Here is a 26,078-nt window from a genome sequence, read left to right as displayed (position 1 = left end):
CTACTGTAACCCGTCAATTTGCGGTCTCCCATTAGAAGAGCATATAAACACCAGCCCTGTCGAGTTGCATGCTGGGTACTGTAGTTTACCAACTGCCAACGGGGCTGTACACCGGCAAAAAGGCGGCCTTGTTTTCCTTCAGAGTGGCGGCATTTTGGGAATTGTAGTTCACGAGCCGCGTTGGATTTTGGGTGTTGTAGAAGGTGGGTAGGTTCAAAATGTCACGGAGGCGTAGCCTCCCATTTGTCGTCCCGGAGTAAAGCAGCGGTTTGGCCAGCGAGGGAGCCCTTTTGAGTGGCGTGAGAGGTTTTGGGAGAGCAGATTGAGGAGGAGGAGGAGGAGGAGGAGGAGGGCAGAGCAATCCTCGCCTCTCCAACTTCGCTCTGTGGGGAAAAAAATGGCGGCCGAGGACGCCCCGCTGTCGTTCTTACAACTACCGCCGTCGCCCCCCAACGAAGAGAGACTTAGGGAAAGCAGGGAGGATGAAGAAGATAAGGAGGCCGCGGAAGAGCTGAGTGAGTAAAAGGGGTGGGGCAGAAACGGCTTTGCAGGCTGGGTTTTGCCATGAGGAGAAGGAGGTAGAGAAACTGGTTTTTGTTGTTGTTGTTGCCGCCGGCCTTTCTTCTCCTTACCCACGTCGCTTGAGAGGAACCTTTTCAGACGGTTAGAAGGCGCCTTCATATGTTGGGCACGTCGGTCAGAGGTTTCCCGATTTCCAAGCGGTGCATTGCTTTTCTTGGACGACCTGGAGGGGCATCAGCGGGAACTGATTTTTTTTGGGGGGGGGGGGGGGCGATACCGCTGTTTGCAGGGATGCAATCGTTAGCCTCTTTAAGGCGGGGGGTGGCGAGATTCTGCGGGCCCTCAACCAATTGTTCCTCCCAGAGGACTAGTTGTTGCAAAAAACCAAACCGTTTCTTTCATTAGCATTTAATGGCACATTAAATGTGCCATTTAATGCTAATTTAATGTGTACAGGATGTCCTTTTCAGGTGAGAAGAGAGGAAAGTGATGGCTTCCCCAGGTTTCTGGCAGAGGAATTATTTCTCTTTAGGTGGGAAGAAAGCGTTGTCAGGAGACTCTAATTTCCAGATTTCTCTCTCTTTCCGTTGCTGTAAAGCAGTGGTTCTCAACCTTTTCACCACAGATCCCCTTTAAATACCTTTTGTGGCCACAGAGCCCCCAACACTTAATTCAATATTTAAATCATATTTCTTCAAGCCTTTGCGGACATCCAGGGGTTCATGGTCCACAGGTTGAGAACCACTGTGGTAAAGCACAGAATAGGTAAATTGCAATTCATTAGTAGAATTGTATGATGTATTCCTTCATGCATGATTCTCTGTCAAAAAGAGAATCGGGATAGTGCCAAATGCTACTGATCAGATCCAAGGGACATCTGGCCTGATTAGGAGTGAAGGCCCCTAGGAAAAGCTCATCGAACATCAACTGCCTGCATTTCTGTTCCTCAACTGCAGTCATCAAGTCTAGGAGCATCATTGTTCTAGTCTGATGCTTTCTTTTGGTGTTCACGATTCTATTGTTTAAACAGATCTTTCCCCTAAGCAAACAAATCCTGTATTAGTAATTCATTTGGGAAGCTTAGTACTTCATTGTTCAAGCAGTGCCGGATTGAAATCTCCTTATTCAATGTCAGCTGTTTTTCAGTCACTTGCCAGTTGATTCTGGAGGGATATGCAGCACATGGAAGCTAAATCTGGATCCATGGAAACAAAGCTTTGTTAATTAAGTCTTATATATTCCTCCTTCTTTCACCATATTTCTGAAGTTGAACATTTGTCTGAATCGTTTGTTGAAATGTCTGCAAGCAAAACAAGCTTGAAGAGCATCAAGGACTCCACATTTCATGTACTGTAATCAAAAGGGGGGAAATCACAAAATCACTATTTTCAAGCTAAATTCCAACTTGCTAAGGGTAATCAAAGCCCAAGGAATTGGAAGAATTCCTTATCCAAGCAAAAACTTTTCTAAAGAATTGCTTTCCTTTTTTTCTGTATATACATATAGTAATATGTTCATTAAATTCTTATATTCTTTAGATTTTATTTATTTCATGTAGGTAAGCGGTATCTTTGTTAGCAAGTTATCATATTTCACATTTCTGCATTTATGCATCTGCCTATAGTTCATAAAAATACCTTCTAAATGTATGTTGTCCTGCTGTATGCCTAGAGAAGTACCATGTTTTCCCAAAAATAAGAGCCACCAGAAAAGCCCTAGCCTAATATAAGCCCTACCCCCAAAATAAGCCCTACTGAAGGGGTGGCCGTGGCTAGCACAGGAGGCAGCCTGTGGAGCCTCGGCCCCTTAAACGCAGCCCTGCGGATCAGCTGAGCCAGCGAGGGCTGTGAGCTGCCATTTGTTCTGCCTCTCAGGGCACTGACACACTTTTGCCAGCCCCAGTCCTGCCTGCGGCGTGAGACAACTTAGCAGCCAAGAGCCCCTCTATTCCACAGCTCACCTTGTGGCTCTGGAGCAGGCGGTGACCACAGTTTGCCCTCTGCCAGGCCTGGAGCTCTGATTTTGCTCAGGCTGCTGCTACAGCGAGGCAGAGGGCCGTGTGGCACATTGAAATCAGCTCCCCCACACTTCTGCCCACCTGCTGTATCTGCTGCTGCTGGCCTCACAGGGGCTCTTCACTCTGCTTGCTGTTCTGCTGTGAGCAGCATTCCCGGGCTGCTCCTGTCTGGCGTTGGGCAACTCAGCCTCTGGAGCACCTCCCCTGCCGCCGGCCTGCCAGGGTCCCTTTGCCAGTGGTCATGTTACCCTGCGCAAGCTCAGTGGCAGCCCTGCAGTGGGAGAGAAGGGAGATTGCTTCTTCTTCCTTTGTACCCCAAAATCACATCTTTCCTGAGTACCGATCCCCAGGCCTGCACACATCTCGCTCAAGCAACACATGCAAACTCAATGTTACCCGCGGAGGCCTCCCCGAAATGCTCTGCAATGCTCTGCCGCAGCTTTGGAGCAAACCTCCACCTTTCCTGCACAGGATTCCAAGGCTGGAGGAGGGGGGGGGGATTGTCTTGCCGATTGTCCTTTCAAATGGGAGCCCTACACAGATGCACATTCCAAAATGCTATCTCTGTGGCTTTGAAGCCTCCAGCCTTGGAATCCTGAAATAGATTTCATTACTGCTTTAAGGTTTTTCAAGAGAAATAAAACATGTATGTACAAATGATTGTATATTCCCATTTTAGCAGAATTGGCAAGCATACATTTGCTGAACTGAAATTTGTTAAGGGGCACAATATATAAAAAGACTATGCTTCAAATAGAAGAGAATATATGTAGCTCATCTCTGAGTATGGTTGCTTGCTTGCAGACATTTTTTCACCCAACTACATAATGTCATCAGTGCACGTAAGTGTGGGATCTGCTACCTGATTTTACAGATAGTCCTCGACCTACAACTATTCTGTGACCTTTTAAAATTACAGAAGTGCTGAAAATAAGGCTTATGAATGGTCCTCAAAGTTACCAACATCTCCGCACTCCTGTGGTCACATGAAAAAAAAGCCTTTTTCTCACTTAAAATTGCCCTTACTCACTTAACACCCCCCCCCCCCATCTATGCCCTTTCAGGTGTACTACAATCCTAATCATAACATTTTAGATTATGCTTTGTCTACACTAGAATACATTACAGGTAATCTTCAACTTGCAACTACAATTGAGCCCAAAATTTATGTTGTTAGGTGAGAAATTTATTAAGTGAGTTTTGCCTCATTTTACGACTTTTCTTACCACATTTGTTAAATGAATTACTGCAGTTCTTAAATTAATAACATGGTTATTAAGTGAATCTAGTTTCCCCATTGACTTTGCTTGTTAGAAGGGGATCACATGACTCCAGGACACTGCAACCATCAAAATGTGAGTCTGTTGTCAAACATCCCAATGTAAACCATGTGGCCATGGGGATGAAAGTCGTCATAAGTCATTTTTTCAATGCAGTTGTAACTTTGAATGGTCACTAAATGAACTGTTGTAAGTCAAGACTACCTGTATTCCTTTACCTTTAAAAAAAAACAGACCTAGGCATTTTATGGCCCACAGGCATATCCAGTCCTTTGACCATCCCTATCTGGCCTGCAGCTGGGGAGGGGAGGTAATGATGGTGTCCCTCCACAACAATCCCAGTTTCTCATGTTGCTCCTTGGAAAATTAATTGCTTAATCCTGTTCCCTTTGGTCTTCAATATTGCACAAGTGTTATTTTTAGTAAATCTGGCACTCGACATGCTACTTTCCTTTTCAAATTGTTAGATGTAAGCTCAATTATTGTTTGGAAAAATGCAACTAAATTCTGTAGGTCTTATTCATGTGGTGACATATTGAAATCCTGTTGATTGCAACGGGCCTAATTGATCTTTTATCTCACACTTTTTGTGTTGCAGATATACTAATTGAAATACTGTAGTATATTTACACAGAAAATATTGTAGTTAATTAAGGTGTATTGTTTTGCCTTACAATCTTGTTTCTTAATTTTTGTAGATGGAATGGATGTCCCCAAGGAACCTGATAGCCCTGGGCAAGATGGAGGAATCATTAATGACGATATAAATGCCAAAATGAAAAAATCAGAGCAAAATTCCATTGAAGATCTTAACAGTAATCTACTAGATGCATCAACTAAAGCTCCACAAGGTTTGCTAGGATAATGTGGAAACCTTTGCTTTATTTGGGGTGATTTACAGGATATGAAATATTCTGTTAATCTGTTTTTAAAATTAGTAAAGACATATAGTTAAAGAGTATAAGATAAGGTACATCCTCTAATACATTATTTTGAAAGATATTACAGCGTCAGGGAATGATGTGAATTCTTGGTACAATATGTTCATATTTATTTCTCCCAATATTTACAAATCAAATCTCACTTATCACTGCTTATCATTTTTGAAGTAGTGTAATACCATTGTCACAAAACCTTATAATGTTAGCCAGGCATGTATTATCTATACTTATTGGTTTCTAAACCCAGTTTTTTTATAAAGTTTTTTATTTTTTCATTTTCATAACATATAATCACATGTATACTATTAGCCAACATCATAGTGTATTATTAAATGTTTACATCAATTCATCTTACCATCAACTCCCAAAAACAATTATTGGCTCTTCTGCTCTCCATACACCATATTTGTACCTTATCCATCATTTTTTTCTCCCTCCCTACCTCCTTTCTTCCCTCTGTCATCCTTCCCTTCTCTACTTCCCCTTCCTCTTTCCTTCTCCTCTCTCACCTCTCCTCATTTCTCTCCTCCTCTTTCCCCCCTTTGCCCTCTCTCCTATCCGTCTCTTCTTCCCTTACCTCTCTCCTCTACTTCTCACTCTTCATCTCATTTACTTGGTGTATTTCAGTTTCTGAGCAAGCTCCATTTTATGTTGATGGTATTTATAATTCCTTTTCAGTATACATAAATCTTCCTCCTTTAAAAAAAAAGAGAGAACAAAAAAGTATACTTATATCATCATTATACTTTTAACCCACCCACCCACCCAGCCTAATTTTGGCCGAGATGTAGACCTGGTTACAATTCCCAGCTATTCTCATCATTATCTTTATATAATTATACATCCTTACATGCCCCCACGTTGTGATTCTGTCTTTAAATCTCAATAGTTCCCATTGTAGGTATATTTCATGTTCCCTCTCCATTTTTCCATATACAATTCCCTTAATCTATTATATAGAATAACAAGTGGCAAACATCTCACTTAATTCATCATCTTAGAAGTTCTATGTAGGTCCATGTTTCATGTATCTTAACCCATGCTTATTTGTGCTTCTATTGTCATTCAATCAATTCGCAACTCAGTTTAATTATCATGTATAAAAGTGGATCACAAACCTCTGCTTTACAACCTCCCCATATCAGTTTCATATTTATCCATATTCCATATATTTTAATCTTTATTTAGCTATCTTTCCATTATATTCAACCAGTTAGCAACTGGATTTTATTGTCATATTTAGGAATAAAGCCCTTATCTTAGCTTTCCATTTTCCCATGTAACAGTTTCTAGTTATCTGATTTTTTCCTAGCAAGTCTTTTGTCCTACTTCTCTATTCCTGCCTTCCCCCTTTTCTTTGCCTAAACCAGTGCTTCTCAATTATTTTCTGTCATGCTCCCCCCTAGGAAGAAGAAAACATTTCGCGCCCCCCCCCCACGCGACTGTAAATAGTATCATTTGTCTATAAAATTGTTATAAGTACACCTCTGCATAACATAGCACACCGGTCTTTCCTCGTCTCCCACCGTAGTCACATGCTTTCTTTCCTCTTTCCCTCTTACTTGTCTATCCTTCCTTCCACCCTCCCTTCCTCCTTCCCTTCCTTCCTGCCTCCCTTCCAGTTCCCTCCTTCCTCTTTCCCCCTGCCTGCCTGCCTTCTTTCCCTCCTGCTTATCTATGCTTTCTTCCTTCCTTGCACCTCCCTCCCTTCTGCCTGCCTGCCTTCTTTCCTCTTTCCCTATCCTCCTTCCTTTCTCCCTCCCTCCTTCCCTGCCTCCCTTCCAGTTCCCTCCTTCCTCTTTCCTCCTGCCTGCCTGCCTTCTTTCCCTCCTGCTTATCTATGCTTTCTTCCTTCCTTGCACCTCCCTCCCTTCTGCCTGCCTGCCTTCTTTCCTCTTTCCCTATCCTCCTTCCTTTCTCCCTCCCTCCTTCCCTGCCTCCCTTCCAGTTCCCTCCTTCCTCTTTCCTCCTGCCTGCCTGCCTTCTTTCCCTCCTGCTTATCTATGCTTCCTTCCTTCCTTGCACCTCCCTCCCTTCTGCCTGCCTGCCTTCTTTCCTCTTTCCCTATCCTCCTATCCTTCCTTTCTCCCTCCCTCCTTCCCTGCCTCCCTTCCAGTTCCATTCTTCCCTCCTTCCTTCTGCCTCCTTCCTGCCTGCTTGCCTTCTTTCCTCTTTCCCTCCGGCGTGTCTGCTTTTCTTTCCTTCCTTCCACCTCCCTTCTGCCCTTCTTCCCTCCCTCCCTGCCAGCAGCTCCTCCAGCATCCCAGCTGGAAGCAGCAGCACAACAGTCGCCGTTACCAGGGGCGAAGGGGTGGCGGTGGCAAGATCGGGCGACCGCCGCCCCTTTGTCCCTTCCCCAACAGTGGCTGTTGCGCTTCCGCTTCCAGATGGAATGCTGGCAGTGGAGCTGCTGGCGGGGAGGCGAGCTACGCGTTGGCGAAGACGGGCGGTCCCATGCTTCCCTCCCTCACACCCCCGCCCGAGAAGGCTTCTTGCACAGCTCCAGCCCGCGGCTCCAATGAAAATCCAGTCCGAAGTGCTGCCACTTCCAGGCGGGATATATTATGCCTCGCCCACGCCTTCGCCGCCGTTGCACCCAGATGGAAAGGGAGCCTTCGCGCCCCCCTTTACAGAGCCTCGCGCCCCCCAGGGGGGCGCGCCCCACTATTTGAGAACCGCTGGCCTAAACCCAGTTTAAGTTTATTAAAATACATATGCAGTCCCATAGAGCCACTGCCAAAGTTCAACAGAATAGAATTCTTCTATGCATTATAAAATTACCCCAAATTTCTAGAAAGGAACCTATGCCACCAGCCAGTCAATGAAATTTAATATGTAATCCCAATACAGTTAGTAATGAGGAAGCCCATTGAATACACTGGGATTTTCCCCTAATTAAGTATATGCCATAAAATAAATATTCAATACCAGGCATTCCTAATCATGCCTGGAGATATATAAAAACAAAATACACTTATTTATTTTTTTATCACTGACAACTGAGCCAAAAATATAGGAAACAGTTAACATTTTTATAGCTAGAAATCAGAGTTTAAAATGTACTCTAATTCCATAGAAGAAATTCTTTGTTTTCAGTGCAACCTATGGACATGTATGAATTTACAAAAAGCATAAACATTTTTTGATACTACAAGTAGTCCTCATTTAACAACCATTGAGTGACCATTGAAACTTGCAAACCAAATGCACTCTTTTGGTCAGATAATCCTGAAAAGTAGCTGATGAGATCCACAGATATTTCAGTTACAAGCCTATGTACTATGTAAATATGTTGTCAATGTATGAGCTGTTGTGGAAATTCATTATGAAGTTTTTAATGATTTTTTTATTAGTCTTATAGATTTGTTTGGGGAAAGGGTACAACATTACTATTACATAGCTATGATATAATAGGCAAGATGATTAGGTGGGCCATTATAAAAACAGGATTGCTTGAGAAACAGTGTACAAAGACTCCAAACTTTTAAAAAACTTTTGAAAGATTGAAGTTGTTTATGTATAGTGCATATATACATGCCCAGACTTTGCTGAAAAGTAATTTGAATTGTTTATTTTAGAGAAACATATTTCAATTCACCGGACACTTGATGATTTAGAAAAACTGGCTGATTTACAGGAAGGCTGCCTAATTTCCTCTGATTCCAAGAGTGAAGACCAACAACTGGCAGGTATTTAAAATATTTCCAGAAGAAACAATAAATGATGGAAATACAATGCTTGTGGCACTCAGTTGTTGGATAAGTACTTTGCTTGGTAGCTATGGAAAACTGAGATAATCTGATGAAACTATGTTACTAATCTTAAAATAGGAACCAAATAAGGAATTGTGCATCAGTGATGGTTATGAGTCTAGGCAATATGTGTAAAGAATTATCAAAATAATAATAATAATAATAAGTTTGAATTTATTAGCCGCTCCCTTTCCAAGTAGGACTCGGGGCGGCGTACAATGGGGCATATAAAACACAGAAAATATATAAAACACATAGGCGTACATACAGAACATACATACAGATACACAAACACGGACTCGGAGGAGGTAAACAATTTACATCATATAGACAGTTAAAAGACCCGCATTAAAATACCCCAATTGTAAAAACCCGATATAAAATTAAGATTTAACGTTTAAAATACAATTTAAAAACAGTTAGGAGGAATAAGAATAATTACGATTGAGCCAGGCCAGATAATTGAAAGAGGTGGGTCTTCAGCTGTACACGGAAGGAGCGGAGATCGGAAGTAATCCTGATGTCACGGGGGAGGTCATTCCACAGGGCTGGGCCCACCACAGAGAAGGCTCTGCTCCTGGGTGTCGCCCCCCGGCACTGTTTGGCGGACGGCACCCGGAGAAGTCCCTCTCTGTGTGAGCGAATTGGTCGTAGGGATGTATGGGGCAGGATGCGATCCTGCATATAACTAGGCCCTGTGCCATGAAGCGCTTTAAAGATCATAATCAAAACCTTGAAACGCACTCGGTAGACCACAGGAAGCCAGTGCAGCTCGCGCAGGAGAGGTGTTACAGGGGAGTACCTAGTCCTCCCCATAATTACCCGCGCGGCCGCGTTCTGGACCAACTGTAGTCTCCGAGTGCATCTCAAGGGAAGCCCCATGTAGAGAGCATTGCAGTAATCCAGGCGAGACGTCACTAGCGCATGGGTGACTGTGCGTAGGGCATCCCGGTCCAATAAGGGGCGCAATTGGCGCATCAGGCGGACCTGATGGAACGCCCCCCTTGCCACGGCTGTTACATGGTTATCCATGGACAGCCGGGCATCCAGGAGGACGCCCAAATTGCGCACCTGTTCCATGGGGGCTAGTTGGACGCCCCCGATGGCCAGAGATGGAAACACCTGGTTGAACCGGGAGGCCGGAAGCCACAGCCACTCCGTCTTGGAAGGGTTGAGTTTTAGTCGGTTGCCATCCATCCAGACCCGTACGGCCTCCAGACACCGGGACATCATTTCGACGGCCTCATTGGGGTGGTTCGGGGTGGAAATGTACAGCTGAGTATCATCAGCATACAGATGATATCCCACCCCAAAACCACGGATGATCTCGCCCAGTGGTTTCATATATGTGTTGAACAGGAGAGGCGAGAGTACCGATCCCTGTGGCACTCCACATGTGAGTGGCCTCCGGGTCGAACTCTGCTCCCCTGTCAACACACGTTGCGTCCGATCAGAGAGGTAGGAGCCAAACCACCGTAAGACGGTGCCCCTGACTCCCAGCCCCTCTAGCCGGTGCAACAGGATACCATGGTCGATGGTATCGAACGCCGCCGAGAGATCTAATAGGACCAGGATAGAGGAACAACCCCTATCTCTGGCCCTCCAGAGATCATCAACCAATGCGACCAAGGCCGTCTCTGTGCTGTGCCCGGGTCGGAAGCCGGACTGGCGCGGGTCTAGATAATCATTTTCCTCCAGGTGACGTGGGAACTGCTGTGCTACCACACTCTCTACAACCTTCGCTAAAAAAGGAAGGTTGGAGACTGGACGATAATTGACTAGGTCCGTTGGGTCCAGGGAAGGCTTCTTGAGCAGGGGCCTCACCACCGCCTCTTTCAAGGCGGCCGGTAGAGAACCCTCACCCAACGAGGCGTTCACCAGGCCCAGGAGCCAGTCGCGCGTAACCTCCCAGGATGCCAGTACAAGCCAGGAGGGACACGGGTCCAATAAACATGTGGTAGGTCGCAGACGTCCACGCAACCTGTCCAAATCCTCGATGGCAACCGAGTCAAACTCCTCCCAAAGCGGTCCCTCAAGACTCGCAACGGGCGTCTCTACTGAATCACTGAAAGGGGTCCATCCCATCCGGATTTGAGCGACTTTGTCCTGTAGATAATTCCCAAACTCCTCTGCTCTGCCCTGTAGTGGGGCTTCCCGTGGTCTCTCAAACAAGAGGGAACGGGTCACCCGAAATAGGGCAGCAGGGCGGTTATCTGCAGACGCAATAAGAGCGGCACAATGTTGACGTTTGGCCGCTCTTAATGCCACAAGGTACGTCTTCAAATATGCTCGTACCTGTGCTCGGTCAAATTCGGAACGGGAGGATCTCCAACGACTCTCTAGGCGTCTCTTGTGGCGTTTCATCACCCTTAGCTCCTCGGTAAACCAAGGTGCCAGGGTGGTTCGTCGCCGCAAGAGAGGCCGCAAAGGCGCCACCCGGTCTAGGGCCCCGGTAGTCGCACTATTCCATGCGTCTACCAGGTCCTCCACTCGGGGGCGGGTCAGGTCCACAGTAGGTGGCCCAAGTTCCGTCTGGAACCTATCCGGTTCCATCAGGCGCTTGGGGCGGAACCATCTAATACCTTCCAGTTCCGCCTCCTCGCGGCGGGGGGTAGCACCAGGGAAGTCCAGCCGGAGAAGTGAGTGATCCGACCATGACAGGGGAATAGTGTCTAGATCCCCTATTCCCAGATCACTCGTCCACTGGCCAGAGACAAAAACAAGGTCCAGGGTGTGGCCTCCCTCGTGAGTAGGGCCCTGAATTAACTGGGTCAGGTCCATGGCTGTCATGGAAGCCATGAACTCCCGAACCCCCTCAGACGCTTCTCCCATCGACGGCAGATTAAAATCCCCCATCACTAAAAGTTTGGGGGTCTCAACCGCCACCGATGAGATCAGCTCAAGGAGTTCGGGCAGGGCCGCTGAAGTATAGCGAGGAGCCAGGTATACTATCAGCAGGCCCAACTGCCTCCCTGGGCCCCATCTCACGACGAGGGACTCACACCCGGATGTCTGCGGCACAGTGAACTCTCTCGGCTCTAAGTCTTCCCGGATAATCACAGCTACCCCACCGCCCCTTCCCTGGGCCCGAGGCTGGTGAAATGCTCGATAACCTGGTGGGCACATTTCCACAAGGGGTAGACCTCCCTCGTGGCCCAACCAGGTCTCGGTTATTCCGGCGAGGTCCGGCTCCCCCTCCAAAATTAGATCGTGGATGAGGGGGGCCTTATTGACAACGGACCTCGCATTGCATAAGTAGTAGTGAATAAAAGATTTTTAAGAAAAAAAACCCAGTATTGTTTTACTTATTTAGGGCTGTACTTGCAGTTCTATCCTTTTTATTAGGTCCAAATAAGAAGATGCAATAGAATTAATTTCACAGAGGCTTGGGAGCAAAATCATCCCTAATGGATGGAAAGCATGGAAAGGAACAAAGAAAATAATGTCTGTTCAGGAGGCAATGATGTGCTACTTTTTTCTAGTAACCTTAGATTATTATCGTAATCGTATGAAAAAAACCAAAAGATTTCTGTCATGGATTGCAGATACTTCAACACTAGTTCAAATAAACCTTAAACCATGGCTTTTAAAGCAAATAAGTTTCTTAGTTTTTGAGTTGAGATGCAAATGCTACTTCTGTATATTGGCAAAAAAAACTTCAATACTGAAAGAATATTATTGCATATTTTTTTTCTTATTTTGGTTTAATTTAAAATATCAGCTGACAAGAGGTCCTGCCCATTATGTCCTGAAGAGAGGTTCAAAGCTTGCAGTAGTCACAAGCTCCGGCGCCACCTTCAGAATCTTCATTGGAAAGTATCTGTTGAATTTGAAGGTAAATGTAGCTAAAACACCATTATTAACGCTAATGCAGTTAGATGACAACTGTTAGTTTTTCTCTGTAATTAATGTTGTAACTAAACATCATGATTACAGGGGCATTCTTTAATTCTTAATTTATAATAGTCAGAGTTCAAGAGAAGAAAAGAGTTGGCTTTTGCCCCAAGGTTTAGGACAATAAGGCTGGAGACCAGGAGATAATATAGATGAATGGTTGTGAAAGATGGATTTTTAGAATAGTTGATGTTGCCTGATTTTTCTTGATTTTTTAAATTGTATTGTTTTGTGTGTGTGTGTGTTTATTGTTGTTAGCTTCTCAGGGTCATGTGCCAAAAGGTAGATGACCATACAACTCTTTTAAATAAATAAATATAATCTGCAAAAAAACCCAAGAAAAAAGTATTACTTCTGTATATGAAAAGAGATAAATAATGGAAGAGATAAAATTCAACAAAACTTAAGGACAAGTTATTTTTTCTAGGATATATATTGTAATACTTGACAGGAAAGATATATTTAATAATTAATTCAGGTAAAGAATGGAATATTTAGCATTGTGACATATTCCCCCTTCTTGGCAAGAAGCTTTTATTTCCTTGATTTACAAAAGAGGGGAACTATCCATCTCACCTAGACTTGTATAGACTTCTCTATTGAATGAGCTGCAAGCTTTTTATGCAATACTTGCAGGTAGATTAAATAGCCTTTTAAGGGAATGACTATATCCTGAATGACTGTGAAAAAGAGCTGTGGTTGAAAGATTTTTATGGGATACGGAAGTTATTATTTAATAAATTGATATGTCCACTGGCTCCAAGTGACTTTCAGAGGTTTACAAATTGTTAAATACATTTGAAACAATGCATAACAAAAAAGAACAAAGATGACAGAGATAACAAACCCAGAAGGGAACAAAGAAAAAGAGGTTTTAGCCACACTGAGTGAAGAGCTAGGCTTCAGGGCCAAAATACCCAATTTTTGCTCTTAGATAAGGGTGATGCTTCTCCATTCAAAGGTCTTCCTGGACTTACAGCTCCTGTTTGATGATCAGATGGCAGCTGTGGCTAGCAAGGCCATTGCATAGCTTTATCTGGTATTTTGTTTTTTCTCACTTTGTTTTTCCTCCTTACTTTTTTTCTAAAAGCCTATTAAAATGAATTCAACCCCCATCTATGCCACAAAAATGGGAATATGAAATGTACAACTTAGTATCCGAGCAACATAAATGATAAAGACTGTTCAGTTGTGTATCTTATGCTGGTTTCACATGTCCATATACATTTTATTTTTCTTCAAATCCAGAATGAGTTTCCTTAGATAACATGTGAAGAAAAATGTTAGAATGTTTACTGAATACTGTAGCAATATATAAATCAAACCCTAATTCCAATCAGAATTGTAGTTTGTCCTTACACATAAATATCTTTAATGTTTTGATTTTTTTAAAATTAATACTGCTGGCTTTAATTACTAAGTTATTTAATTGTTAATCTATTAATCTGAGTTTTCTACATTTGTCTTACTAGAATGAGATAAAAAGAAAGCCCTATTTGAGTTGTCTTTTTTTTTCTTCCTATCCCATCAACTATGTTGTCTAAAAAAAAGTGTTATGAGCTCTTCCCCACATCCTAAAAGAACTTTGCATCATTTCCAACTTCTTATGGCTGGAAAGGTTTTTTCTTTAGACCACTTGATTGAACAAAAGAGATAATGGTGGTCTTTAATTCCATTGATGTTATTTATGAGAAAAACTTTGTGTTAAAATAGACCTTCTCCCAGCTTCTCATCAGTTTTATATAATTAGGCACTTGCGTTAAAAATATGGATGCACAATCCTTGGAGATTATTTGAAGCTATCACCCTTCTCTGCCCCCATCTCATATTATGAAATTTACATCACTAGTGGTGGTTACATTTTATTTCAAGAAGTTAAAATTAAACAGTTTGACAAGATAGAACTTCAGAACATGAATGAATTCACTGTTGAAAACTGAGTAATCATTTAGAGGTGTCCAATGTCTTTTTTAATTTTAGGCTACAGAATGTGCATCTGTGACTTGCCATGCCGGCCTGTGAAACCAAATGTTGTAGGAGACCAGGTAACCACTATTCAGCTGTGTAAATTGTTGCTATGATCGGTTCCTTTAGTTATGAATTACATTCATCTCAATTTTGAACTTGAGTTCTCTAGTAAACGGAGGGGGGGGGCAATAAGCTTTCCTTTTAGACATTGTATTTCTCACCTATATATATATTCTGTTCACTATAAAGAATGTCCACTTTACAATATAAACTTTTTACCTCAGTTTTGTTTCATGCACAATAGGTAATAGCGACATGTAAAAAAAGAGGAAGTACATTATTAAGTTTCTCATATCTTTTTTGTCTTTAAGTACTGTAGCAAATAATTAGATTGCACCGAGAAACAAATAAGACACAGGCACAGTATAACTTTAAGAAAAGCATTTATTGAACTTTAAATTTGTATGTGGTGTGTATTATAGATATCCATAAAAATGGGGTCGCATTATCACTGTATTATCTGTTCAGCAACAATCAGCAGAAGAAGTGACATGGTAGGACATATTAAACGACATGTAAATAAAGGAGAAACTGAATCAAGGTTTACTTCAAGTAAGTAGTTAACATATTTCTGTTGTTTCTTCATAAAGCTCTGATTATTTTGAACATTCAGTGTCATAGACTGAATAAATTATAAATTTAGAATAGTGAAACTTTATGATTTTATATTTCTGTCTAGGAACTCAGAACATCTTAAAAGGACAAGGTTTCTGTAATTTCTAGGTACAATTTTTCTGTATCTTTAATGGACCTTATTTGTTTAAAGAGGGTAAGCTGAGTTATTAACAATGTTACATAGTAAAATATTATTTTATTGTATCTTTGGATTTAGTTGTCAGGGGAAATAACTTATTCAAGGATTGTATTTTGTAGTTTGCTTCCTTCCTCTAGAAAAGCATATGTCTTTAAGTAGTCATTGTTTTTTTTTAATTGTACAATTTTAAAATGTTGATTATGAAATACATTTAAGACATAAGTAATGAACTTGTGGCTCCCAAAAGTTTCTGAACTACAATGCCACCATTGTTGAAGCTGCTGAGAATTCATATTGGGGAACAAACAAAATAGTGATGTGTATCTGGTGGTTTTCAATGTGTTCTTAACTACAACTCCTATCAGTTCTAGCTGACATAGTCATTGTAAAACAGTTGTAGGAGATGCCATTAGAAATAATCCCTGACCAAGAAGTTTCCTCTCTTCTGCGCTAGGTTTTCTATAAAAACTGTCATATATGTTACCACATGATTAGATCCTTTTTTTCTAATAAGGATCTCTTTTAAGGATTGTGACTGAATCCAAACACAGCTTAAAGTCTTTTTAATATGATGACATAGTGGTGACATTTCACCATAACATAGTTTTAAGTGTTATCAGAATCATGTTTTACTTCTTCCAATGTCTCTTTTTAATGCTCCGCATATTTCAGTTTGAATCTAATTATGGTAGTTTTAAACTTTATACACTATGCAGGTATCATCAATAGGGCCTTTCATTCACTCAGGAACAATAACCAAATAGTTGTTCCTAGAACCATCTCTCCATTTATGTGTACATTTTGGAACCCACTTTCTAGCTTTTATATGGTCCCAATGTGAAAACTCAAGTATCATTTAGCAAGTTAGGAGAATAGGATAGATTCTGATCTGTGATTTGTGGAACTTTGAATGATGATCTGAAATGGGCTGTAACACTCTTTCATCTGAAAATAATCCTTAGCCCTTGCTCCTAAATATGAAGTATTGAAGGAAGCGGACACAGATGTACAAGTCCTTCCTAACTATTCAACACCCCAGAAAACTGATTCCTATTTTAACCCCAAAATGAAACTTAGCAGGTAAGAAATGATAACATTGACGAAGAGTTATAAAGAAATATTGTGAATTTTCTTATTAACAGAAGCCAGTAATTGTATACATTTTTGCTGTATTGTGGGTTATAAAGGGTTAAAGAGAACCTAATAAATTATTAAAAACCCAGTCAGTCAACCAAGAATTCAAGTGAGGTTTGAACTAAAATAATAGTATATCATCATTAAACCAGGACTACAATTAGTCCTTGACTTACAATCATAATTGGGACCAGAATTTCCACTGGCAGTTGTTGACTGAATTGCATCCAATCTTACAACCTTTTTTGCCCTGGTTATTAAATGAATCATATTATAGAATTGGGCTTCTCCCATTGACTTTGCTTCTCAGAAGCCAGCAGGGAAAGTTTTGCAAATTGCGATCCCATGATACCAGGATACTGCAACCATCATACATACTGGTTGCCAAGCACCTGAATTTTGATCATATTAATTGCGCTATGTCTTAGCATTGTACGCGAAGTGGACTATTCTTTGCCTAATACAATTGAATCCCTATCAATAATCTCAGTACATTAAATTGGTCAAAACAATAATAATTATAACTGCATTATGTTATATATGTTCCATAGGTTTTTTTTTCCAGACATTGTCCTTTAAACAAGATATAAGAATAATAAATGCATGGTTTCGGTATACTTTCTTCTTTTTCTTTTAGACAACTTATAGTCTGTGCTTTAACTGTTCTAACAGAGGAACGGAAACCTTTGGAATGTCTGGATGCATTTGGAGCCACTGGTAGATTGCTGTTATGCATTTTGATTTATAATTTGTAACGAGAATGTGTATATCTAGGTGCAATCTGAGGGAATAAGTCTTATTAATAGAATTTATTTCTGAATAAAGATGCTTAGGAATGCACCTTTTTTAAAAGCTTGCCCTGCCATTAAATTTTATGAGTGCATATATATTTTTAACAGAATTGGAGAAAATTTGCATTGATTTCATGGTTTCTATTAAATGTGCTATTTAGTGACTGCTTTATGTAGCAGCTAATGAAAAGTAACTTTTCTACCAATCCATGCACTTATGACCTTCTCAGGTCTATACAGCAAAGGAAAGCAGAAGTAAGATCATAAGCACAGATATGGTTTCACTAATTGACCATTTGGCTTAATAACTAAGTTTTAATCCTAATTATGGTAATTAAAGAAGGACTACCTGTATATGTACATTTCCTAAATAATTCAAACCTAATATTGTATTCTGCATAGTGAGATCACAAATCTGTAGCATGCCTTTTACTGAATTCATTATGTATGTATCATCTGCCTTCCAGGTATAATGGGATTACAGTGGGCAAAGCATCTTGGAAATTCAGTAAAAGTCACAATTAATGATTATAATGAAAATTCAGTTACCATGATACGAGAAAATTGTCATTTAAATAAGATGAAAGTTGTGATGAATTTTGAGGAAGATGACTGTGATGAAGCAATGGAAGAAGGGGAAGAAAACTTGCCTACCATTGAGGTGACAAAAATGGATGCCAATGTCATCATGCATTTGAGAGCATTTGATTTCATGTAAGTGTCTTGTCTTAGTTCAATCCCATTTCCCCAGTTGTGCTTTCCAATATCTAGATGGAGAATAATACAGATGTAGAACACAAAAAGGAGATTGATATGCAGGTTCAAGGTTTACCTCTTTAAGTCAACTAAAATACATAGTTCACAGGATATTCTATTACGGTTTAGTATTCTGTGAACTGGGCCACAAACTGATTGATTGGAGAAGGACATCAGTGCTTGCTGAAGGAATTATAATTATGTTCTGGAATCTTTGATTTGGCAAATTAAGATTGCTTAAAAATATCTTTTAAGAATCATTGTTGCACTTTAGTTTCATGCTGCTTTCTTCTGCCTACAATGTCTGTTGAATCTCAAGTTTTAGAAAACTGTTTGCATTCTTCATCTGGGTTCAGATAATTAATTGGGCTCATTGCATACTTTTCTATTTATATAGCTTTGACAATCAGCTTATATTGTCAACATTTTGTTTTACTTTCAATATGAATAGGCACTAGATTTTTTTAAAAAAACATGGCAATATAATTCATGAAATTGCAACCTTAGGCAGACAATACTTTTTTGAAAGGAGTTCCTGTTGAAGTGTATGGCATTTTAGTAAGCAAGATACCAGTTGTACATACATTTTCTTATATGTATAATTTTTACTGTGCTATGTTCTGTCTCCTGCATTATCATACAGCCACCTGGACCCATTTGGATCATCAGTAAACTACTTAGATGCAGCTTTCAGAAATGTAAGAAATCTTGGAATTGTTTCAGTGACATCAACAGATACAAGTTCTCTCTATTCAAAGGCGCAGCATGTGGCCCAACGTCATTATGGTTGCAACATTATCAGGACAGAATACTATAAGGAGCTGGCTGCTAGGATGGTACTTGCTGCTGTGGCAAGGTGCAGTTGCATTTCTTAATAGTTCTTTCAAATTCTAATTTATTTATTTTATTTGATTTCTAGACCGCCCCCTCTCCCCAAAGGGACTCCCCAAAGGGACTAATATTAGATGGCTGCAGTTTTTACCTTGTTGTTTATTCTTATACAATGGACTAAGCAAAATTGATTTTTACATCGTGTTTCTCAGTAACCTTCAGCAATTAGATCAAGAATTATGAATGTGTAAACAGAAAACTTCTTCAGAGCCCGTATACAAAAGGTTTGATCCACAAAGTTGAATGTTGTATTTTTGAGCCTCTTAACATCCTTTTTAGTCTCTGAACGTGAACAAAAATAGGCAGAAACTGAATTTCTAGTAATTATTATAGGGCTGATGGTTTGCAGGTCTAAGGAACAACTGCAAAAGTTTGGGCCCTTACTGAAATAGATTTCTTTCAAGAAAACACATCCAGATAATTACTAAAAAGCCATTTCCATAAAGGGAGAACAAAAAATTATGCTACATAAGAATAGTCACCAGATAGATTATTCCAGGATTAAGGCGATTATGAAGGTGGTTTCTTAATCAAATTGATTTAGGAAGCCTCAACAGCAACCCCATTATGTATAGATCTTTGAAATGCCAAAAAATTATTCTGGAACAGCATCAAACTGTTGACATAAAAACACTATCATAACAGGAAAGGAACTCTTCTCCAGTTGGGTGCCTGCCTTCTAGAACGACATCTCTTTTTTCATTATGTGGGTACACAAGTCAGTTGTACAGTGTGAATAGACACATTTCAAAACACTAATTTGAATTAAACTTTTATTTTGAGTTCATCTTTATCAAGCCTGATTTCATGCAAAAAATAATTTCATGGAATTAGGATTTTTTTTTTTATAAAAATGGACAGCTATGAAGAGGTCTCCCTGAGATTCAATCAACCTCCACTCTGGTGGGAACCCTGATTCTTTGCCCAGCTCTTTGCCAAATGTGATTGAAGTTAGGAGTAGGACATTTGGGAAGAGTTAGCCTTTGCTGGATTCTATTCTTAATATTCTCTCTTTTTACAGAGCTGCTGCTAGATGCAACAAAGGCATTGAAGTTTTGTTTGCTGTGGCTCTTGAACATTTTGTACTAGTACAAGTGAGAGTGTTGAGAGGTCCCTCTTCTGCAGATGATACTGTCAAGAAAATTCGATACCTAATTCACTGTCAATGGTGTGAAGAGAGGATATTCAAAAGAGAGGGCAATATGATAGAAGGTAAATCCTATTTTTTAATTTCAGCTAGTGTTCGGGTTGGTTCAGTTAATGAAAACAAAATCACCACAGCACCTGCCTTTTCTGTTGCTTGTTTGTTCAATAGTAATCTATTCTCAAATTAACTTCTGTGCAGCAGACTATTTTGGTAAAGTGCTGAATTAGAATCTAGATGATAGTCCTGCATACATTTTATTTATACCTTTTATCTTTTTGCAGTAGAAAGCTTCTAACAATAAGAAATAGCAACAGCATAAAAATGAATAAAATTAATGAGCTAATAATTGAAAACAATATTGGAATCGTTTTCATGAGAAATTAGAACTACTTACTGTACAGGAAGGGTGTAATCATGTACACAATTACTGGGACTTAACTTCAGGTGATATTTGTAAAACATACTAAGTGGACATATAGAGTTGAATAATGATTTCCCAGGACTTGAATTTTCCTGTTCCATGGAGCGCTTCTTAGGGAAAAGCATCTGCCTTAAATTTACTGAAATAAACTAGTATCTTGTAGTGCCATGAGGCAGGTTAAATCAAGTTACAATGATTGGATCAAAACCTAAGCTTTTGACTCAAGCTTCAATCTCTTTGTTCAAGTGTTAAGGCTATTTATTATTACACTTGAACTTCAGCTCTCCAACAAGTTTAGGAAGTATAATCAGAGGAAGTAAGCTGTAATATAAACTCATGTTTTATGCATGCCTACAGGGATTAATTCACCCATTTCTGAAATTATAGCGTTTAGTTAAATAGCCAGAACAAATTACTTTGTAATTATAATGGCTTTTAATTTATTGGCATTTCAATTTCCATAACATTCATAAATTATATATCACTCAGATATTGGTCTAGAAAAAATATGTTTTACTGTTTCTTTTTCATAGATAATCCTTACTGGCAGCTTCCGTGTGACTGCCATAACCAAATGACTGGGAAGACAGCAGTTGAACTGGGACCTTTGTGGTAAGTATTCTTTTTGAGTCTCTTCTCACTTCAGAATAAGAATGAAAAATTAGATTGAGAAGGATGTGTAATACATTATTAATACATTAATAAAATACTCTTACCCATACCTAGCATCTAAAGTACAATCCCTTTTTTACTTACTTGGAAGTACCATATCTTTTGGTGTCTAAGATGCACACACACCCCTAAAAGAAGGTGAAAATGTGGGTGTGTCTTATACACTGAATGTAGCCCCCCCCCCACCCCCCATCCATCCCCCCCCTTCGGCCATTTTCGGCCTCCACGCATCGCATTTTAGACCTGTTCCAGACTGCAGGGATTGCCACAGACCATTGCCACCTCCATGGCTCACATTTTTGGCCTTTGTGGCTCGCGTTTTTAGCCTCAATGCTCTATTTCAGACCCATTCAAGGCTGCCGGGATTGCCAGAGTACATTGCCGCCTCTGGCATCACGTTTTCGGCCTCTGCGCATTGCATTTTTGGCCTCTGCGTGTCATGTTTTTGAGCGGTTCCAGGCGGCGGTGATTGGCACAGAGGCCAAGAATTCAATGCACAGAGGCTTGAAAACGTGATGCACGGAGGCGGTGATCGGCAATTCACTTAACAGACATGTGACATAATTTCACAAAGTTCATATTAACAAATGTGGCAAAAAGGGTCTTAAAATGGGGCAAAGCTCATTTAACAAATTTCTTACTTAGCAGCATAAATTCTGGGGTCAATTGTCGTTGTAAGTCGAGGACTACCTGTATGCATCTGAATGTTCCTGGTTTCTTTTCTATTGTTAATCCAGATTTTCACCCATGTGCCTCTTTGTTTCTCATCTATGGCTTCCTCATAACCCAATAAGGCATTAACACTGAGGTTTAATGAATCTCAAAGAACACTTCTGCTTGGCTGTTCTGTTATTACATTCTAATTTACTGCTATATCAGAATCAATCTGAAATCAGGCAATTTATTTTTACCTAAAATGTTACTCATTGCACTCAAGAGATTTATGCTGTTTGAAAAAGTTCTGTGCGGTTATTAGAAACAAGAGGAAATAAATAAAAACATTCGCTTGATCATCGTAAGGTAAATTTCTGATTAGAGTTTGGATTTTTGGGAAAAAAAGTGCAAACATATTTCCTACATAATTTTGAATATGCATAACTAGAATATAGTTTTCCTAATTAATAGGTTCCATCCTTTTTTAAGATTTACTAGGAGAAATAGGCTGAGTACACTTTTTTAATCCAGTTTTATTTTTGTTGGGAACCATGAAATTTTGTTGTGTGGGAAATAGGCCATGATTTTTTTACCTCCACTAATTAACCATCTAAATATGTTGTTTGCAAGAGAAATCCAAATTCTTTAAATCCCTTTAAAATCTAGAAAATAAACGCCCCATGACATTTTTTTTCTAAAATAAACACTTTCTCATTTTAAAATAAATTTCTCCATTACATTCTATAGTTTTGTTGTATTGTAGGTCAGGATCCCTCTTCAATACAGGATTTCTTAGAAGAATGCTGTTTGAAGCAGTTCAGTATGGCCTAGAAGACATCCAGGCACTTCTAAAAACACTGATCTGTGAGGCAGAATGTACAACACTGAAACAGTTTACAATTCATGCTCCTAGCAGTCAGGGTAAACAAGGTGAGAAGGCATGATGATGGTAAAAAAAATGTTTAGTAATTTTTAAACAGTCCAATTTAGTACATAAAGCCAACAAGAGGCTGTAAATCATTGTGTTCTGGTTGTTGTTGAAAAAGAAAAATAAATTTGTGATGTTAATTTTTGCAAAAAGGCAAAACATCCATAAAGTAGTATGTTACTGAGTAGGAATAGGAATAAAAATAAAATTTTATTTGGACAAGTGTGTTCAGACATATAAGGCATTTGTCTCTGGTGCATAAGCTTTCAGTGTATATGCAAAATAATAATCATATCAATACCAATAATAGAAGGTAGTAGAAAAGATTAGAAGTAATAAGCTATACTGCATGAGTAAATACACAGAAGACAGTACTTCAGCAGTGATGGCACAAGGGAAAAAATGGTCTCCGTGTCTGATTGTTTTGGTATGCAATGCCCTGCAGCAGTGTCCTGAAGGCAGTAATTGAAAGAACTTATGTCCAGGATGTGAGGGATCTGTACATATTTTCTCAGCCCGACTTATTGAGTAATAAGATGTGTAGGTTAGGGATTTAATTTCTTAAAAGTGCTTTAAGTTGCATGAGAAATCGCTCTTCCATGCATCTCTTTAAAATGGCAATTTTTAATGATCATAACAGTACTAGGTCTTGGCATATAGCAGAGAATAACTTGCCCTTCAGAAGTCAGAAGACTTACTTTTTATTATATATAGTTAGAATTAAAAAATGGATTTCCCTCATTGTTTCTTTAATATTAGAGAGATTCTGTGTGCTTTTAGCTGGTTTCATTTACAAAGAATAATTTTAAATAGCTATGTATGTACAGTATGTATCAGAACAGTGATACATAGCATTAGCAAAGACTAATTTACTGCATATTGTATCCAAATGAAAATACATTCAACACCAGTCCACAAATATTTAGTATGAGCTATTTAAATTAGTGCATGCTATTCTAAGCAACAGTCCTTTAACTATAAAGGTACTATTTCAGTTATTTAGAGTGTTTCTCCAACGCAACCTTTTCATCTTATCAAATACATACGTTCCTTATATAATGACTGAATTATCATTGTTTTCCTTAAATTTTAGAAGAATGTGGTGTATTTATTAAGACATCAGATCCTGCAGCAGATTACTACATCGTGCATGGTAGGTAGTTATCAATGTAAAATAATATCCAAAAACAGAAATAATTATCTAGGATATTCTAGTTTAGAAAGTCAGTGAAACAAGAAAAATGTTCATTGAACAATAACACTAAACACTGGGATAGCATTCTTAATGTTGGTTTGCACTAGATATCCATGAAACCACCTCTGTATGAAACAAACATTTTGTGACTTTTCCTACCTACTCACATCCAGAACAATTGTGCCAGAAAATCTATGTCTGGACCAACATATGCTTCAGCATACATATGGAACAGTAATTGCTGGCTGAAGCACGCACTTAAATGTTTTGCACATTCCATATTTCATACACCATTTCCCTTACTAAGCAAATATTTATCAAGATATTAAAAAGTTCTGATGCTTGCCCTCTGTTGCAGAGAAAAGGAAAAGTGTCGACATCAACCAAAATGGAGCAAAGCGCCAGAAGTTAGAAAGTAATGCTGAGCATCCTGCTTTTTATTATAATGTCCACAGGCACAGCATTAAAGGAATGAACATGCCAAAGTAAGTGCAATTTTAAAACATCTCAATGGTGTAAATGCTAGGGAATATGGAAGCTTGGGTCCTAGCCTGTCTCACTGGATATCTTGGAGCCAGTCATATTCTCTGGTCCTATTAGGGTTGGAATTGTGGGGAAAATAGAAAGAGCAAGCCTAAAGGTACTTACCGTTTGCCTATACTTTCCCCCCACCCCCACCCCCAGGTTAAATAAGTTCTTGCACTCTCTGTTTGAAGCCGGATATCGTGTAAGCCGAACTCATTTTGACCCTATGGGTGTCCGCACCAGTGCCCCCTTGATGCAGTTTAAATCCATCCTTGTAAAGTACAGCCTTCCTACATATACAGGAGGACAAGCAGATGGCTCTTTGCAGGCGATTGAGGATGTCCAAGCGGGAACCGAAGGTGACTTTGCAGAAGAGAGTATTTGAAAGGGTCCTTCTGGGACCTGCTTTCTTTTATTGAAGATTTATGTTGAGAGAACCTACTGAGCCCTATGTCTCAACTTTTGTGATGTTCAACTATTTTAACATTTCAAATTTTTCAGGGGAAAAAAGTGATGAGGAATCACAAATGTACAGTTAATTTCCCAGCTCAGCAGGAAACTTTTTCATGTAATGCTTGCATTTAAACTTGGTAAACGCCGTTTTTCCTGACTTGTCATTTTTTGTTCAGGTGTATATTTTTTAAGATAATGTGGAATTGAAAGACGTTAAGCATGTGTGCAAGCACAGCTAATACCTACCAATAAAGTGTTTTCATTTGTTTTGAGTCTCATGTCATTAGTGGCTTTCAAATATGATTTGGAGGGATAAGAGGAAAGAGCTTGGTTAGCCTGACCTAGGGATTATATTTAAGAATCTAGCTCTGCCACCAATTGCTTTCTGTAGTTAAAAGTATCAGAAGTCAGAATGTTAATATTTTTATTGCTTGTAAAATAGCAATTACTGACATACTGTAGTTTCTAAACAATTTGGATAAAATTCAAAATGGATTTTAATTTCTTCCTCCTCCCCAACATACAGAGATTTGCTTCTGAAGCTTGCATTCTATTACTGAAATATGGTCCTTGATGTTAGATGTAATTCAGGGACAAATATTCGGATAGTCTTTATCAGTGTTTTTAATCTAAAAGTGTACCCTTCAAACCCTATACATCTTCCTGGAATTCAGTTACCTTCCTTGGATTGTTGTATCTATTTAAATAGGCAAAATAGCACACATCAGAATTGTTCACATTGGCGCTATCAAGCATGATTGATATTGGATAGCTAATTGCAATAGGGACAAAAGCAATCACTTAAGCTGCACTCATATTCATTCCGGTACTCAATATATTAAGGGCAGTTAGTTTATACTGTAATGAGGAATTCTCTGTTCCTCCAAATCCCACACCTTCACAGGAAGAATAATCAGCTGCTTTGGTCAATATGTATGGTAGTTGATGGATGATTCCAATGATCCAAGATGGTCTTCCTTTTCTGCTTCTACTATTGCAGAGATAGGGAATCTCAAAAAGGGATAATCAAAGACAACAGTCTTCTGTAGCACTTGTTTTACCATATACTATAGTAAAAGGGGGTGGGGAGAGCTGTTGTAGAGAAAACAGTGAAATTTGTTAGGGCTGGTCGGAGAGTTGAGAGGGACACTAAATGGACAAGTTGCTTCTTCAGAATTATTCTCATCTCCTTCAGAGTCATAGTACTACTGTAAATCGATATAAATCACATCAGAACTTAACTAGTCACAGAGGATGTATTATTCAGGCTCTTATTTCTCTTTGAGATTTCTTATATATATCCATGATCCCTGAATTTCAGGA

General features: G+C 39.7%; 1 protein-coding gene across 2 annotated transcripts; it reads left to right on the top strand.

Annotated features, from left to right (window-relative positions):
- Positions 1–82: 82 nt before the first annotated feature.
- TRMT1L (tRNA methyltransferase 1L) lies at positions 83–25,022 on the top strand. 2 transcript variants are annotated; one of them, XM_081947391.1, is made up of 16 exons: positions 83–203; positions 4,518–4,670; positions 8,339–8,449; positions 12,234–12,347; positions 14,387–14,451; positions 14,857–14,986; positions 16,151–16,268; positions 16,960–17,039; positions 17,581–17,827; positions 18,513–18,725; positions 19,782–19,972; positions 20,862–20,940; positions 22,418–22,584; positions 23,676–23,735; positions 24,136–24,262; positions 24,462–25,022. In XM_081947391.1, exons 2-16 carry the CDS (start codon positions 4,523–4,525, stop codon positions 24,685–24,687), a joined length of 2,076 nt encoding a protein of 691 aa, XP_081803517.1. In that variant the 5' UTR covers positions 83–203; positions 4,518–4,522; the 3' UTR covers positions 24,688–25,022. The 2 variants fall into 2 exon arrangements, with proteins under 2 accessions (XP_081803517.1, XP_081803516.1); XM_081947390.1 differs by lacking the exon at positions 83–203 and adding an exon at positions 230–515.
- The last annotated feature ends 1,056 nt before the right edge of the window (positions 25,023–26,078 follow it).

This window comes from Natrix helvetica (assembly GCF_964273705.1).
Source record: "Natrix helvetica genome assembly, chromosome: 3".
In the NCBI taxonomy this organism is placed as follows: Eukaryota; Metazoa; Chordata; class Lepidosauria; order Squamata; family Natricidae; genus Natrix; species Natrix helvetica.
Note: the sequence above shows the minus strand (reverse complement) of the source record. Positions and strands in the feature narration are given on the sequence as shown.